The 15702-nt window shown below is 46.3% G+C and overlaps 2 protein-coding genes across 3 annotated transcripts in view; both read right to left on the bottom strand.

Moving 5' to 3' along the window:
* Window positions 1-15702, bottom strand: part of LOC309364552 (uncharacterized protein) — a 419096-nt gene that overhangs the window by 185987 nt on the left and 217407 nt on the right. The window lies entirely within an intron of this gene.
* On the bottom strand, window positions 6104-13883 carry LOC309364656 (uncharacterized protein). Of its 2 annotated transcripts, XM_081902367.1 has the most exons (4): window positions 13676-13883; window positions 11224-11394; window positions 7610-9235; window positions 6104-7292 (listed from the first exon to the last, which is right to left on the bottom strand). In XM_081902367.1, exons 2-3 carry the CDS (start codon window positions 11351-11353, stop codon window positions 7611-7613), a joined length of 1755 nt encoding a protein of 584 aa, XP_081758493.1. In that variant the 5' UTR covers window positions 11354-11394; window positions 13676-13883; the 3' UTR covers window positions 6104-7292; window position 7610. The 2 variants fall into 2 exon arrangements, with proteins under 2 accessions (XP_081758493.1, XP_081758492.1); XM_081902366.1 differs by having other exon boundaries at window positions 6104-9235.

The following is a 15702-nucleotide window of genomic DNA, read 5'->3' on the forward strand; positions in this document are numbered from 1 at the left end:
AAGGGGCCTTGTGGGCTGAGGTGCAGGATCCCTGAGGATCCAGCACAGGAAGAACTGAACAGGGAAGAACTGCCCCCCCATCATAGAGGGCATGGCACCCCCGCCTGACTCGCAGAAATAGACTCCCGGAGGAGCGAGCAAGGGGGGCGGATGGGCAGAGAGGACAAAGAGATGAAGATGCAGTGATGGGGAAGGGAGGGGCCCCCCAAAAGGTCCCTTACTGGGCCCCGGATCTATGCAATCCAGCTGCAAAGTGGGAACCCAACACCTGCAGGGCTTGCCTGGCAGGATGAAGCCCCTCCCCCCACACACAATAACACTGGAACATTCAAAAGGTAAAAGTCCCCCTGGACCTTTACGTCCAGCCAAAGGCGACGGTGGGGTTGGGGCGCTCGTCTCCGCTGTCAGGCTGAGGGGGCTGGCGTTTGTCCGCAGACAGCTTTTCCGGGTAACGTGGCCCGGTCTTGAAAGACCTACAGTGGCTCCCAGTACGTTTCCGAGCACAATTCAAAGTGTTGGTGCTGACCTTTAAAGCCCTAAAAGGCCTCGGTCCAGTATACCTGAAGGAGCGTCTCCACCCCCATCGTTCTGCCTGGACACTGAGGTCCAGCACTGAGGGCCTTCTGGCTGTTCCCTCACTGCGAGAAGCCAAGTTACAGGGAACCAGGCAGAGGGCCTTCTTGGTAGTGGCTCCCTCCCTGTGGAATGCCCTCCCACTAGATGTCAAAGAGAACAACAACTACCAGACTTTTAGAAGACATCAGAAGGCAGCCCTGTTTAGGGATGCTTTTAATGTTTGATGTATCATAGTATTTTAATATTCTTTTGGAAGCCGCCCAGAGTGGCTGGGGAGGCCCAGCCAGATGGGCGGGGTATAAATAATATATTATTATTATTATTATTATTATTATTATTATTATTATTAAACCGCTTCTGGCGCAATGGGGTACATTGGTGAAAACCAGAGTGCACAGAAATGCCACAACTGCTTGTACTGGTAATGTTTTTGAACTGCTAGGTTTGCAGAAGCTGGGACAGAGCAACGGGAGCTGACCCCGTCGCAGGGATTCAAACCCCAACCTTCCTTGTCCTTCAGATGAGGGTCCCTATTGCCAAAGAGGGCCCTCAGGGTTGACTCCCCAGGGAGGGGGTGGAAAGGGGCCCAGGAGCCAACTCCTAGGGGCCAAGGTCCTGTTGTCCCCCACCCAAAGAAAGTTGATTGACATTAAAACAGGGTGGTGGTGGGAGTGTCATCCCATCCATTAGACTGGGAGGGGGATGTTGTGGGGAGGGAAGCCCAGCCAAGCATTGCCAGGGGACGGTTGGGGACGCTGGCAGAGAATTTCCTGGAGGGGCTCCAGAGCTGCCTTGGCATCTTCCTCCTGCACAGGAATCTACTTGAAGTAAAGCGGGGGGGGGGTGTCCTATTCCCACTGCTCCCCCTTCCTCCAGGGGGGTTGGATTCATGGAATCCTAGGAACTGTCAGAGACCCGGCCAGCCAAAATCACAGAGAACATGTGATGAAGCTAACTCATTATTAGCAGAAACAAGGACTGCTCCAGGGAACCAGGAATAGTCAGCACTCAACTCTGTGAGGAGAATCAGAACTTACAGGGTTAAGCAGTTCTGAGTGACGTCTCACATTCTGAGGCGTGGCATGTTCGCAGAGGGGAGTGATTTCTCTCTGTGTTCTTTTTTCTTTTCTCTTTTGCGGAGAGGCAGCAAGATGTGCGCTCTCTCGCCGGGGTTGATTTATAATGTTTTTCTACACGATTAAAGACTGTTAGAGATAAGCAAGAACGCTTGCGTGCAGTCTGATTTATTACACACACACACACAGCAACAGTTTTCTGCCGCTGCGACAACTTTGCAACAGGAAACTGACGGAGAGCTATCCAAAGGAGTCCAGTGAGGCGCAGCCGAAGCGTGTGAACTCCATCCAACAGCCACAAACCCTTCTCAGTAGTTGCAGAGATCCGGGTGGAAGAATGCCAATGGTCTTACATCTGACCTTAAACAATATAGGTTATCTAGGCTAGCTAGAGAGCAAGGAGCCGATATAATGTGTCTTCAAGAAACCCATAAACCAAAAAAAAGGACAAGAGGCCTTATTTAATAATTTAATGATTCAGCTTGGGAGGTATTAGCAGAAGCAAGAAGTAAAGCGAAAGCAAGAGGGGTAGCAGTCCTGGCAAATAGGAGAATAGATATTAAGATGACAGAAATGGTGTTAGACAAGGAAGGAAGATTTATGCTGCTTAAAGGTAAACTGGAAAATGAAGTGCTAACAATAGTGAACATTTATGCTCCAAATAAAGGTCAGAATAAATTCCCAAATAAAGGACTTTTAAAAATTTACCAGTTCTCAGAGGGCAAAATTATTATAGCAGGCGATTTGAATATGGATATCACAAAAGTTAAAACAATTCATTCAGTAATTGGGGACTGCAAGAAGCACCTGGCATCCTAGGTTTAAAACCCAAAGCTACCCATATATCCAGCAGGCATAAACAGCATCCTGTATAGACTACTTTATTTTGGGAAAGGCAAGTAATGGGTTGGCAAAGGAATTACAACACGCCCAATATTAATTTCAGACCATACCCCTCTAGGTATTGAGTTAGAATTGAGGACAAGAGACCATGGAGATATAATAATGGCTAAAGTTCAAGACAGAGAGTATGTGGAAAATCAGATCAGGTAATTTTTTCAAGATAGTAAAGGATCAGTTACTCCAGAAATCCTCTGGGATGCAGCAAAATGTGTCTTTAGGGACAACTGTATAATGAAAGAAAATACTCCCAACCTTTCGCAATAGGCAGAGGCGTTCGGCAGGGGTGTCCTCTTTCGCCGTTATAATGGCTGTAGAACAACTAGCGGAAAGGATAAGGAACTGTGGAAGGATAGAGGGCTATAGGATTGGGAAAGAGGAGATGAAAATCAATTTCTTTGCAGATGATATTATTAGAATCATAACAAATCCTAAGGAAGGGATAAAAGAAATAAAGATAATAATTTTGAGGAATATTCTGGATTAGGGGTAAATATAACAAAATCAGAAATAATGTATTTTAATGTAAATGTAGCTGGAAAAAACGTAATAAACAACATAACAGGAATGGGCCTGGGTACAATGGATATTTGGAAGTAAAAAATCAAGGATGCAAAAGAGATTTGTGTACAACCACAAATCAGAACCAGGGTGGGGCCTCCCAAACATTTACAATTATTACAAAGCTGTTCAATTTAAAAAATTACTAGAAATTGCAGTTGAAAACAAACAAAAGTGGATCAAATTTGAGGATGAGGCACACAATAGCACAGTAAGATTTGGAATTTTCACAAATAATGTAATCAAGGATTTGAAATCTGCAATAGGCCCCAGGAAACTGGCAATAGGTATATGGAGGAAATGGCAACTTTTCTGGTTAAAAGGATTTCTCTAATTGCACCCTTAGAAAGTATTTATGAGGTAACAGATGATCCCAAATAGTGGAAAATTCTAAACGCTAAGGGATATCATATAGTCAAAGTTATGTATAGAGGAGAATCCTTAAAGTCATTGCAGGAAGTAATACAGAATATAGGTAACCAATATTGGTTAAAAATTGGAGGACTATACAACAAAATTTCCAAAGTTCAAGAGACAGGAAATAGGAGTTTAGAAGAGCCAATAGAGGAAGAGGAACTATACAAACAAATGGAAAAAACCGAAACAAGGAATGACAGGTAAAATCTATAAGAGAATGATTACAAATAATGAAAAGGCAACCCAACTTATTCAAAAGATGTGGAGTAAGGAAGAACAAGTTAGCGAAGCAACGGTTGAAAGGATAATGAAAGGAACAGATGAGATTTAAGTAAGCAAATTTAGAGAGCTGAACTTAAAATTCTTTCTAAAATGGTGCATAACTCCAGCCCAGCTTACTAATATGGTAGCAGGATTGAATTCTAACTGCTGGCACTGTAAACAAGTCAAGGGATGGTTTTCCCATATGTACTGGGAATTCCCAGAGGTAAAGGAATTCTGGGGATAAATCCTAAAGGTTATTAATGAAATTTTTAAAATGAAGCTTTCAATAGATATTGATTTCATGACAATGGGTATACTTGGAAACATGGCAATAGAGAAAGGAGACCAGTTTACCTTCAAAGCTATGATATTAGTGGGAAAGGCAACAATAGCTTTAGGTTGGAAATTGTATATTGTCTCCCTACTTATTTGACTTATATGCAGAATTCTTCATTGGAAAGGCTGGGCTGGATGAATCCCAAGCCGGAATTAAGATTGCCAGAAGAAATATCAACAACCTCAGATATGAGTACAGTGGTGCCCCGCAAGACGAATGCCTTGCAAGACGAAAAACTCGCTAGATGAAAGAGTTTTCCATTTTTGAGGTGCTTCACAAGACGAATTTCCCTATGGGCTTGCTTCGCAAGACAAAAACGTCTTGCGAGTTCTTTTCCTTTTTTTAAGCCGCTAATAGCGCTAATCCGCTAATAGCCGTGCTTCACAAGACGAAAAAACCACAAGACAAAGAGACTCGTGGAACGAATTAATTTTGTCTTGCGAGGCACCACTGAATGAACACAACCTTGATGGCAAAAAGTGAGGAGGAATTAAAGAACGTTTTAATGAGGGTGAAAGAGGAGAGCGCAAAATATGGTGTGAAGCTCAACATCAAAAAAATGAAGATCATGGCCACTGGTCCCATCACCACCTGGCAAATAGAAGGGGAAGAAATGGAGGCAGTGAGAGATTTTGTTGGAGGAGACTCTTGAGAGTCCCATGGACTGCAAGAAGATCAAACCTATCAATTCTGAAGGAAATCAGTCCTGAGTGCTCACTGGAAGGACTGAAGATGAGGCTCCAATACTTTGGCCACCTCATGAGAAGAGAAGACTCCCTGGAAAAGACCCTGATGTTGGGAAAGATGGAGGGCACAAGGAGAAAGGGACGGCAGAGGACGAGATGGTTGGACAGTGTTCTCGAAGCTACCAGCATGAGTTTGTCCAAACTGTGGGAGGCAGTGGAAGACAGGAGTGTCTGGTGTGCTCTGGTCCATGGGGTCACGAAGAGTCGGACACAACTAAATGTTGTTTAAACAACAACAATTCAGTCAGACATTGTTGCAGTCATGTCACAGGAAACAACTAATGGAACAAAAGACATTTGGTGGAAACTAAAGACGCTATGCCCGTGGCTGAGGATAATTGTTTGAACCCTTCCAATGGGTATGGGGGGGTGGGAGGGAAAGAAAAAAAATTGTGCGGGAAATGTAAAATTTGGAAGGAGATAATATATGTATGTAAAAAATCCTGAACTTGAATAAAATAAAATAAAAATTTAAAAAAGAAAGTAATGCGAAACAGATTAATCCGTTTCAGACTTTTAAAAACAACTCCTAAAACAGCAATTTAATATGAATTTTACTATCTAACGAGACCATTGATCCATAAAATGAAAGCAATAATCAATGTACTGTACTATAAAATAAAGAAAACAGTAAAGAAGGTAAAGGTACCCCTGCCCGTACGGGCCAGTCTTGACAGACTCTCGGGTTGTGCGCCCATCTCACTTAAGAGGCCAGGGGCCAGCGCTATCCGGAGACACTTCCGGGTCACGTGGCCAGCGTGACATCGCTGCTCTGGCGAGCCAGAGCCGCACACGGAAACGCCATTTACCTTCCCGCTGGTAAGCGGTCCCTATTTATCTACTTGCACCCGGAGGTGCTTTCGAACTGCTAGGTTGGCAGGCGCTGGGACCGAGCAGCGGGAGTGCACCCCACTGCAGGGATTTGAACCGCCGACCTTTCGATCGGCAAGTCCTAGGCGCTGAGGCTTTAACCCACAGCGCCACCTGCATCCCCCAAAGAAAACAGTACTGTACATTAAAAGTAAAATTAATTTTTGTCCTTACCTGCACTGATGATAGACATTGTTTGGATGGGGGGCTTTTTATACATTGCCACAGTCACACAATCAATCAAAAACAAAGAACAAGTCACAGTCACAAAAAGGCAAATAAAAACGCAATTTTTTTGTGGCAAAAATAAAAGTACCAAATATAAGCTCCAAAGATCACCTCAGAACACTGCAATTGGAAATGGAAGGCTTTTATTACAATGGGGGGATGCAAATTAGCAGCGGAACAGTGAAAACAGAAGGAAGAAGGCTTTGATTCCAATGCAGGGGGACACAAATTAGCAGCGCAACAGTGAAAACAGAAGCTCAGGAGCACGTTCGGCTTCCGAAGCAAAGTTTACAAACTGGAACACTGACGTCCAGGTTTGCAGCATTCGAGTTCAAAGTTGTTCAGGAACTAAGCTGTTTGAAAACCACTGTATATAGATATGGTTGCCATATGTACAGAATTGCAAGTAGCGTCTGGGAGGAAATTGCTGAAATGTCCGGGAAAATCTGGACCTATGGCAGCCCATGTCGCAAGTGTAGATTTCGGCAAACTTCACTTAAAATAGATTCCCAGTTCCCTCAAGCCCTCCTCATAAGGCTTGGTTTCAGACCCTGGATCATCCTGATTGACTCCTCTGCATCATCTTCATGAAGTTTTCCCTTAGCGTGTAGCAAGCTGTAAACCTTAAATTTACTTTCCACAGTTGTTCCCATAAAGCAAAGTCAATATTGTGTCCTACATCTCTGGCCCAGATTGTCACTGATGATTTCATCATTGCATTCTTTGTGTCCCACTCAAATAATATGTTATACATTTTAGATACTATTTTAACCCTGGAGCCTAATAAATCCCTTTCAAACTGTGAGTTTTGTTCTGCAAATCCATTTTTTAAAATCTAACTTAAATGTTGCATTCAACTGATGGTAACTTGACCGGTCTCCCTCCCACTTGGAGGAAGAAGTTCCCTTTATAGGGACCCCACATACAATTAAGCAATACCACACAGCCCTAAACCTAACCTCCCAATACATCGACCTCAGCGGGTAAACATTCGGTCTGCTGTGTCAAAGTTTTACTGGACGGTTGGATAATATTGGCGAGAGCGCCTGTAATCTCACAGTCACCACTTCCCTGGAGTAAGAATCACTTCCGTCCAAACCAGTAAGTATGTCTGTAACTATGACAACCTGACCAATGCCAAGATGACTTAAGCCCTATATCGGACACCTCTCCATGGGTTCCCCCCTGAATATAGAGCATGGTCCAATCCCCTGGACATTCTCAGACTTACAGAAGTCCTTCTCAAGGTCTTGAAGGAATCTGAAGAGGTGATTCAAGCAACACAAAATGAGATTCCTCCTAAAAATCAGGAAGAACCTTCTGATAGTAAGAGCCAGCAGTGAAAAGGAACTCCCTCAGAAGGGAGGACTCTCCTTCATTGGAGGTATTTAAGAAAAAGTTGGATGGCCATCTGTCATGGATGCTTGAAATGAGGTTGTTTCTGCATTGGCGGGGGTTGGACTAGATTCCTAATCTACCATTCTATTATTCACCCTGCGGTGAGTTCTTGAATTGACTTTTACGAGTGATATTTTATCCACATTTCATGCGCTGATATGCTTTCAACCCTGCATGAATTATTTGGGGGGCCATGAGAGTGGCACTCTGACTGAAGCTCATCCCACATTCCAAACACTAAGAGGTTTTCTCTCTGGTGTGAATTCTTTGATGGGCAGCGAGATTGCGGCTGTGATTGAAGCTCTTCCCACATTCCAAGCACTGATATGGTTTCTCCCCTGTATGAATTGTATGATGGGAAGTGAGACTGTGGCTGTGAATGAAGCTCTTTCCACATTCAAAGCACTGATATGGTTTCTCCCCTGTATGAATTTTATGATGGGAAGTGAGACTCCTCCTGCGACTGAAACTCATTCCACAGTCCAAGCAGTGATAGGGTTTCTCCCCTGTATGAATTCTTTGATGGGAAGCGAGACTGCTCCTCTGACTGAAGTTCTTTCCACATTCCAAGCACTCATAGGGTTTCTCCCCTGTATGAATTCTTTGATGGGAAGTGAGTTTTTGCTTCAAACCGAAGCATTTTCCACATTGCAAGCACTGAAAGGGTTTCTGCCCCGTATGGATTATTTTATGGGAAGTGAGACTGTGGCTGTGAATGAAGCTCTTTCCACATTCCAAGCACTGAAAAGGTTTCTCCCCTGTATGAATTCTTTGATGGGAATTGAAATGGGTGCTCTTTCTGAAGCTCTTCCCACACTCCAAGCAATGATATGGCTTCTCCCCTGTATGAATTTTGTGATGGGAACTGAGATGTTGACTGTGACTGAAGCTCTTCCCACATTCCAAGCACTGATAGGGTTTCTCCCCGGTATGACTTCTTTGATGGGAAGTGAGAATTTCCTTCAGACGGAAGCATTTTCCACATTCCATGCACTGAAAGGGTTTCTCCCCTGTATGAATTCTTTGATGGGAAGTGAGAATGTCCTTTCGACTGAAGCTCTTCCCACATTCCAAGCACTGATAGGGTTTTCCCCCAGTATGAATTCTTTGATGGGAAGTGAGATGTGAGCTTTGACTGAAGCTCTTTCCACATTCCAAGCACTGATAGGGTTTTTCTCCGGTATGAATTCTTTGATGGGAAGTGAGATGTTTTCTCTGAGTGAAGCTCTTCCCACATTCCAAGCACTGATAGGGTTTCTCCCCGGTATGAATTCTTTGATGGGAAGGGAGACTCCGCCTATGACTGAAGCTCTTCCCACATTCCAAGCACTGATATGGTTTCTCCCCGGTATGAATTCTTTGATGGGAAGTGAGACCCTGCCTCTGACTGAAGCTCTTCCCACATTCAAGGCATTGATAGGGTTTCTCCTCTGTATGAATTCTTTGATGGGAAGTGAGACCCTGCCTCTGACGGAAGCTCTTCCCACATTCAAGGCACTGATAGGGTCTCTCCCCGGTATGAATTCTTTGATGGGAAGTGAGACTTTCCTTCACACAGAAGCCTTTTCCACAGTCTAAGCAGTGATAGGGCTTCTCCCCTGTATGAATTCTTTGATGGGAAGTGAGATTGTACTTTCGAGTTAAGCTCTTCCCACATTCCAAGCACTGATATGGTTTCTCCCCTGTATGAATTGTTTGATGGGAAGTGAGGCTCTTCCTTTGAATTAAGCTCTTTGTTTGATGGGAGGTGGACTGGGACCTTTGACGGATGTTCTCTCCACACTTTGAATATTTATCGGACTCCTCCGCTATGTGGATTCTGTTGTGGTTCCCCTTGTTCTTCCCTTCCAATTCATCACCATCTGCAATGAGGAGAGAAGCTAATTAGAGCCTCAGGAAGAAATGGAGCTCCAGTTCACTGAACAATGTTAATGAATGCTTGTCATAGAGGAAGAACTGAAGAGAGTTAGATGTGAGGCCTTACTATAGTTTTCACTGCCTTTGTTGGCTGGAATTGCTTGGCTTTTATTCGGGATAGATTTTGTTTGTCCACTCCATCTCAAAGGTCAGTCATCTCTTTGGTCAACAAAATACAGACGGAGCAAAAGCAAAAACAACAAACCTGACAGAAGTTACTTCAACTTCCCTAAAAACTTTCAAGCTGATATTTAAGAAGGCCTGGGCAGTTTAGGCAAGCCTGGTCATTGTTTAAAAAGGCATGACTAGATGAAGAATATTCACAGAGAAACCAGTTGATATCACTCCATACAGGGCTCACAGGGAGGATGTTAGAATCCCAGATGCTGTTGGTCTCCATCCAAATAGTGGAGGTTCATCACATAGAGTTATGTATGGAGTTTCAAAACTCATCTTATGATCCAACAGGGAGTTTTACCTAGAGGGTGCATGATTCCCCGATTCCCCTCCTTGACTTCCTTATGCAGAGCTCTCTGGTCAGGAGCCAGCAATCTCCATGCCTCAACAAACAGGAACATCTTCATTTGCACACTCCCCATCAGCATTTACCTCAATCTGGTTGGTCTCAATTTAAATTTATAAATCACTTTCTTCACTTGGAACCACCCTCCCATGTTCATGAGGAGACCAACTCTGTATTGTTTCATTGGAAACAGTAGAGGAAAAATGACTATGGCTCACACTTAATCTAAGCAGAACAGTCACAAGAGCTCCTGACTAGGCATTCAGCTAGGAGATGTTCAATGTACAGTGGTGCCCCGCTAGACGAATGCCTCGCAAGACGGAAAACCCGCTAGACGAAAGGGTTTTCCGTTTTGGAGGTGCTTCGCAAAACGAATTTCCTATGGGCTTGCTTCGCAAGACGAAAATGTCTTGTGAGTTCCTGCGGTTTTTCCCCCCTTTCCCCCCTTTTTATAAGCCGCTAAGACGCTTATCAGCTGATCCGCTAAGCCGCTAATGGGCTTCCTTCGCAAGACGAAAAAAACGCAAGACGAAGAGACTCGCGGAATGGATTGTTTTCGTCTTGCGAGGCACCACTGTACTCTGTTCTCCCCTATCTCTTGGAACCACCCTCCCATGTTCAGGAGGAGATCAACTCTGTATTGTTTCATGGGTAACAGTAGAGGGAAAATGACTCACACTTAATCTAAGCACGACAGTCACAAGAGCTCCTGACTAGGCATTCGGCTAGGAGATGTTGAATGTACTCTGTTCTCCCCTATCTCTCCTCTCCCTCCAATTTAAACCAATTCATTAACTCATAAACTGACCACTAATGATGAACCATATGTTATAGATATTCCTGTAAATTTATTCTGCTATTTTTGAGAATCATATGAGAAGATTATTTTTGAGAATCACATGAGAATTCATTTGAGAAATCATGAGAGAATTTGATTTGAAAATCAAATCTACATATTTGTATCATTTATGAGTCCTATATGATCCTTGTTTTTAAAGGAAAAGGAAAAGTTATTCCGAAAAGAAAAGAAAAAGATAATGCACAGAGGCCCCATCTGTGATCAATCTATAAAGCAGGTTACTTTAAAGAGTCGTGGCTTCTAGTGCTGCCTGATGGATCAGTGAGTTCTCTGACACCGGTAGGGCATTCAATCACAGTACAGGTTGTAGACATCTTGAGCTGCCAATACATCGCGGTGGCCATGGAGCTGTGATGTATTCCTAGCTCAAATTCCCCGCAGATGTCAAAGGCGCAGGCAGGAAGGCAAGTAGGTAGAGGAGCCCGAAAAGGTGTTCACCTTCTCAATCTCCATCCGCCTGCCTGCCTCATCCCACCCCCAAGCTGAGCAAGCCCCGATACCTTTAGGGCTCCATCCATCCATGTCCCCATCTCCCCTCCCCTGGGACTCACCAGATCCCTCGGAGGTCATTGGGAGGGAACGCTCAGAGGCTGTGAGGAGGGATGCAGGAGACAACCTGACCAAGTCAACCGTCCTTCCCCCTTCCATCCTCGCTAGGTTTACAGATTCAGTCTCTTTCATCCTTCCTGAGGAGTCGGGAAGCCACCACAAGCTGCAGGGTCCTGGGAGAGAGGAAGAAACAAAGGGAGCCTCAGAGGCCCTGCAGGGATTTTCCTGGCCTAGATATTCCCCTGCTCCTGGAAAAGCACAAATGGGGCAGCCCCTTCCCGACAGAAACCCCATTTGAAACATCTCCAGTGATTCCCATTTAATCTGTTGGCACCTCACCAAACTTCATAAGGCTGGCATGGTCTGCACACTAGTGACCTGAGAGTAGACCTCATTGAACTCAGAGGGGCTTATGGATAGAACTTGGTGCAAAAACCAGGCACCATCCTGTCCCCAACCTGAAAACTGCAGCCCCAGAGCATGGGCAGAATACAGCCAAATAGCTATTACAGTGGTGCCCCGCAAGACGAACGCCTCGCAAGACGAAAAACCCGCTAGACGAAAGGGTTTTCCGTTTTGGAGGCGCTTCGCAAAATGAATTTCCCTATGGGCTTGCTTCGCAAGAAGAAAGCCCATAGGGAAATCTCCGGGGACCTCTTTTAAATGCTAGCGGTGGGGAGCAAAGCCTTTCCCCCCCTCCGGCCTTCAGAAGAGGTCCAGGAAGGCCGGCGGGGGCCGAAAGGCTTTGCTCCCCACCACCAGCATTTTAAAAGCTGTCCGGGATAGCAGGGAAGCGCTTCCCGCTATCCCGGACGTCTTTTGAAGGCAGGTGGGGGGGAGCAAAGACTTTTGCCCCCCGCCCGCCTTCAGAAGAGGTCCTGGACCCACTTCTCAATGCAAGAGATGACTTAGCAGTTGAGCTGGCAGGGCCCCAAACCTCTTTCTGCTCATCATTAGAGCTGCTGAGAGACCCTAGAAGGTTGGGAATAGGATCTGGCTCCTGCTTTTTCTTTGCCATCTCCTCATTTTCCTTATTCACACAAAATGGAGTGGTTTTTGGTTGTGCTTTCTTTAGAGAAGCTCTCTTTGGAGCAGGGCCCGTGGCACTCGGGGAGAGACCATAAATTTTGTAACCACTCCAGGTCAACACCATCTTTCCCTTAATTCCGTATCATGTTTCCTTATACCATTTGTAGCAATTAAAGCTTTTCTAACTTTAGTCTGCAGCAGCGTCTGTGTCATTCACTTAGTGTTCTGCAGAATGCGGAGGCTAGACTGGTGAATGGGAGTGGCTGCTGGAACCATGTAAGACCGCTCCTAAAGGATCTACTTTCAAAGTGTTGGTGCTGACCTTTAAAGCCCTAAACGGCCTCGGCCCAGGATACCTGAAGGAGCATCTCCACCCCCATCGTTCAGCCTGGACCCTGAGGTCCAGCACCAAGGGCCTTCTGGCGGTTCCCTCAGTGCAAGAAGAGAAGTTACAGGGAAGCAGGCTGCGGGCCTTCTAGGTAGTGGCCCCCTCCAAGTGGAACACGCTCCCATCAGATGTCAAGGAGATGAGTAACTATGTAACCTTTAGAAGACACCTGAAGGCAGCCCTGTATATTATATGTGCTGGAAGCAGCCCTGAATGTCTGGGAAAACCCAGTCAGATGGGTGGCAGGTAAATATTATTATTATTGTTATTATTATTATTCAAACAAATAGCTGATGACATGGCAGCTTCACCCCAGTGCCTTGCCAGGGCAGGAGGGGCTTGGTCTTCCTAAAAAGATTGAGCTGAGCAAGGCTGGATGGAGCTCCTGCTCCCAAGAGTGGCACATGCCAGTCTGTGCACTTGCTCTGCTGGGAGGGGGCAGATGTTTAACAAGGTTGGAAACCAGATCTCACCCGGCCCTAGGGACTCCTCCCAAGAATCCTGGGAGCCAGAATTGGTTCAGGACCCTGAGAGTTGCAAGGAGACAGCTTCAGCCCTGCTGCGCAAAGGCTGCAATTCCCAGGGTGGTCACCAATCCCCCCTTCTTGCCAGGGATCTCTGGGAATTGTAGTTGGGTAGATGGTGGGAGAGCGTCTCCCCTCCAGTCTCCACACTTGGGGGGGGCTGTATCTCCCCACTCCACAGGGCGTCTCCTTCCTCGGATGCTTCTCTGTGTTATGAAATGCGACTTTCCCCTCAATCTGAAGGGGGCTTATTTGCATGCCCTCTTTTTGTTGCCCCAAAGACTCCTCCCCAAAAAGGAAGGCAGCATCTTGATCCAAAGGAAGGACAGAGTCGCAGACCTGCTGGACACTCAGCCCCTCCCTGGCTTGGCAGAGAGGAATTGGAGGCAGGACTTGGGGGTCTCCCCCCCCCCCATGCATGAGCCGAGCGGGGGGGCCCTTGCCTCCTCCCTTGCAGCCCTGGGACCCCCTTCTCCCCGCTGCACCCCAAGGGGGAAGAGAGAAGAGACTCACCAGATTCCAGGAGGGGCACCGAGGAAGTTTTTGCAAAGCAGAGAGAACAGAGCAGCCTCCTCTTTGCTGGCAGGAAGGGACTGGGCAGGGAGGGGCTTCTGCTGGGGAGGACCTTGCCCTCCCCCGCCCTCCCCTTCCTGTCCTCTCTAGGAATCCCGCTCTGCTCCTTTTAACCCTTGGCAAGCCGAGGGCGCCCAGACCGCCCCTCCCTCCCTCCCTCCCTCCCTCTCCCTGCCTGCTTCTGCGCTCTAGGGGCTGCCCTCCCTCCTCCATCTGGGCCAAGGACTCTGCATCAAGCCCCCCCCCCCCATCTTATGCAGACTGACAACAAGGGAGGTGGGGGTTTCTGCATTATGCAGTGTGCACCTGGATCCCTACTTTGAAATGACTCAATAAGTGAATGTTAACGCAGCCTTCTCAAGAGCACAGAGGGGGGAGGGGCAGCTGCCCCCAAACAATGAAGATTGTTGTTTACTGAGTTGAATAGGATCCAAAATGCAGCTGTTTGATTGGTCCTAGAACAATAGGATTCAGAATGCAACAGTATGATTGGTCCTAGAGCAATGCAGCAGTATGATTGGTCTGCAGGAACCACCCAATCCAGCTCCAGATGGAAGTGAATCCACAACCTGATTGGCCTACAGGAGAATTCTGGAATTAGCCAATTACGTGCAGCTCATTGTGTAAATAATGTATATAAAACAGATACTTTGGGGGAACTTTCATTCCTCCTCACCACTATGAGCTGAATAAAGAGCATGAAATCCACTCTTTATTCAAAATCAAATATTTCAAAGATCTAGAAAAAATACATAGGAAACTGAGGTTCTGCGCACGCGCGCACCCCCCCCCCCAAAAAAATCCTGGCTACTCCAGGAAGCGAAGATGCCAGGGATGAAGAGCAAGGTGTTCTCTCCAGGCTGCAAAACCCCAGAGCGCATTTTCATGAACCAAAGAACAAGATCCTGCAGTTCAGGATGCAATTACAAGTTAGGCGTCAGTAGCTAAAAAGAAATCAGCCCTGAGTGCTCACTGGAAGGACAGATCGTGAAGCTGAGGCTCCAAGACTTTGGCCACCTCATGAGAAGAGAAGACTCCCTGGAAAAGACCCTGATGTTGGGGAAGATGGAGGGCACAAGGAGAAGGGGATGGCAGAGGACGAGATGGTTGGATAGTGTTCTTGAAGCTACCAGCATGAGTTTGACCAAACTGAGGGAGGCGGTGGAAGACAGGAGTGCCTGGCGTGCTCTGGTCCAGGGGGGCACAAAGAGTCGGACACGACTAAACGACTAAACAACAACAGCTAAAAAGAAGTGGCAACTCAGTCACCTATTGGAAGGCAATTCAGTGTGGAATCCTAGAACAGCGGGAGATGGATGTGTTACCGGGGAATTGGTGGACATGTGAGAGAGACACCCCCAGCCTTGCCTCTCCACACTACCAGGCAAAGACAAAGAGCCTCCGCTGCACATTCTCAAATGTCGCAGTTACGGATAGGTAGCCGTGTTGGTCTGCCATAGTCAAAACAAAAAAAAAAAATCCTTCCTGTAGCACCTTAAAGACCAACTAAGTTAGTTCTTGGTATGAGCTTTCGTGTGCATGCACACGAAAGAAGAAGTGTGCATGCACACGAAAGCTCATACCAAGAACTAACTTAGTTGGTCTTTAAGGTGCTACAGGAAGGATTTTTCAAATGTCGCAGTTCACTGATAAATGCATCTTATGTACTGGCTCAATGGGGAAACTTTAGAAATTCATAAGAAATCACATTGTTGAATCTTCTCAGTTCCGATGGCATGTGGGACCCAGGTATAAGGGTTGAGGTGACTGAGCCCAGCATAATCCCCCGAGATATACAGTCATGGCTGCAGGGGCTTCCCGAGGTGATATCCTGCCCCAAGCATGTCAGACAGGCAACCATCTCATTCACCATGCCTACCCACCCCATAGTGGGACAAGACAAAGGGGTGTATTTAACTTGACTCAAGGACCAGGGAGGGACGCGGGTGGCGCTGTGGGTTAAACCA

The sequence above is a fragment of the Podarcis melisellensis genome (genome assembly GCF_964234715.1).
Source record: "Podarcis melisellensis genome assembly, chromosome: 2".
Classification (NCBI taxonomy): domain Eukaryota; kingdom Metazoa; phylum Chordata; class Lepidosauria; order Squamata; family Lacertidae; genus Podarcis; species Podarcis melisellensis.

Bases quoted from the DNA above. Each gene is read 5' to 3' on its own strand.
- LOC309364656 (XM_081902367.1), bottom strand. From the start codon at position 11,353: ATGAAAGAGACTGAATCTGTAAACCTAGCGAGGATGGAAGGGGGAAGG. The intron at 9,236-11,223 runs GTGAGTCCCAGG...TCCTCATTGCAG, and splicing joins AATGACCTCCGAGGGATCTG to ATGGTGATGAATTGGAAGGG.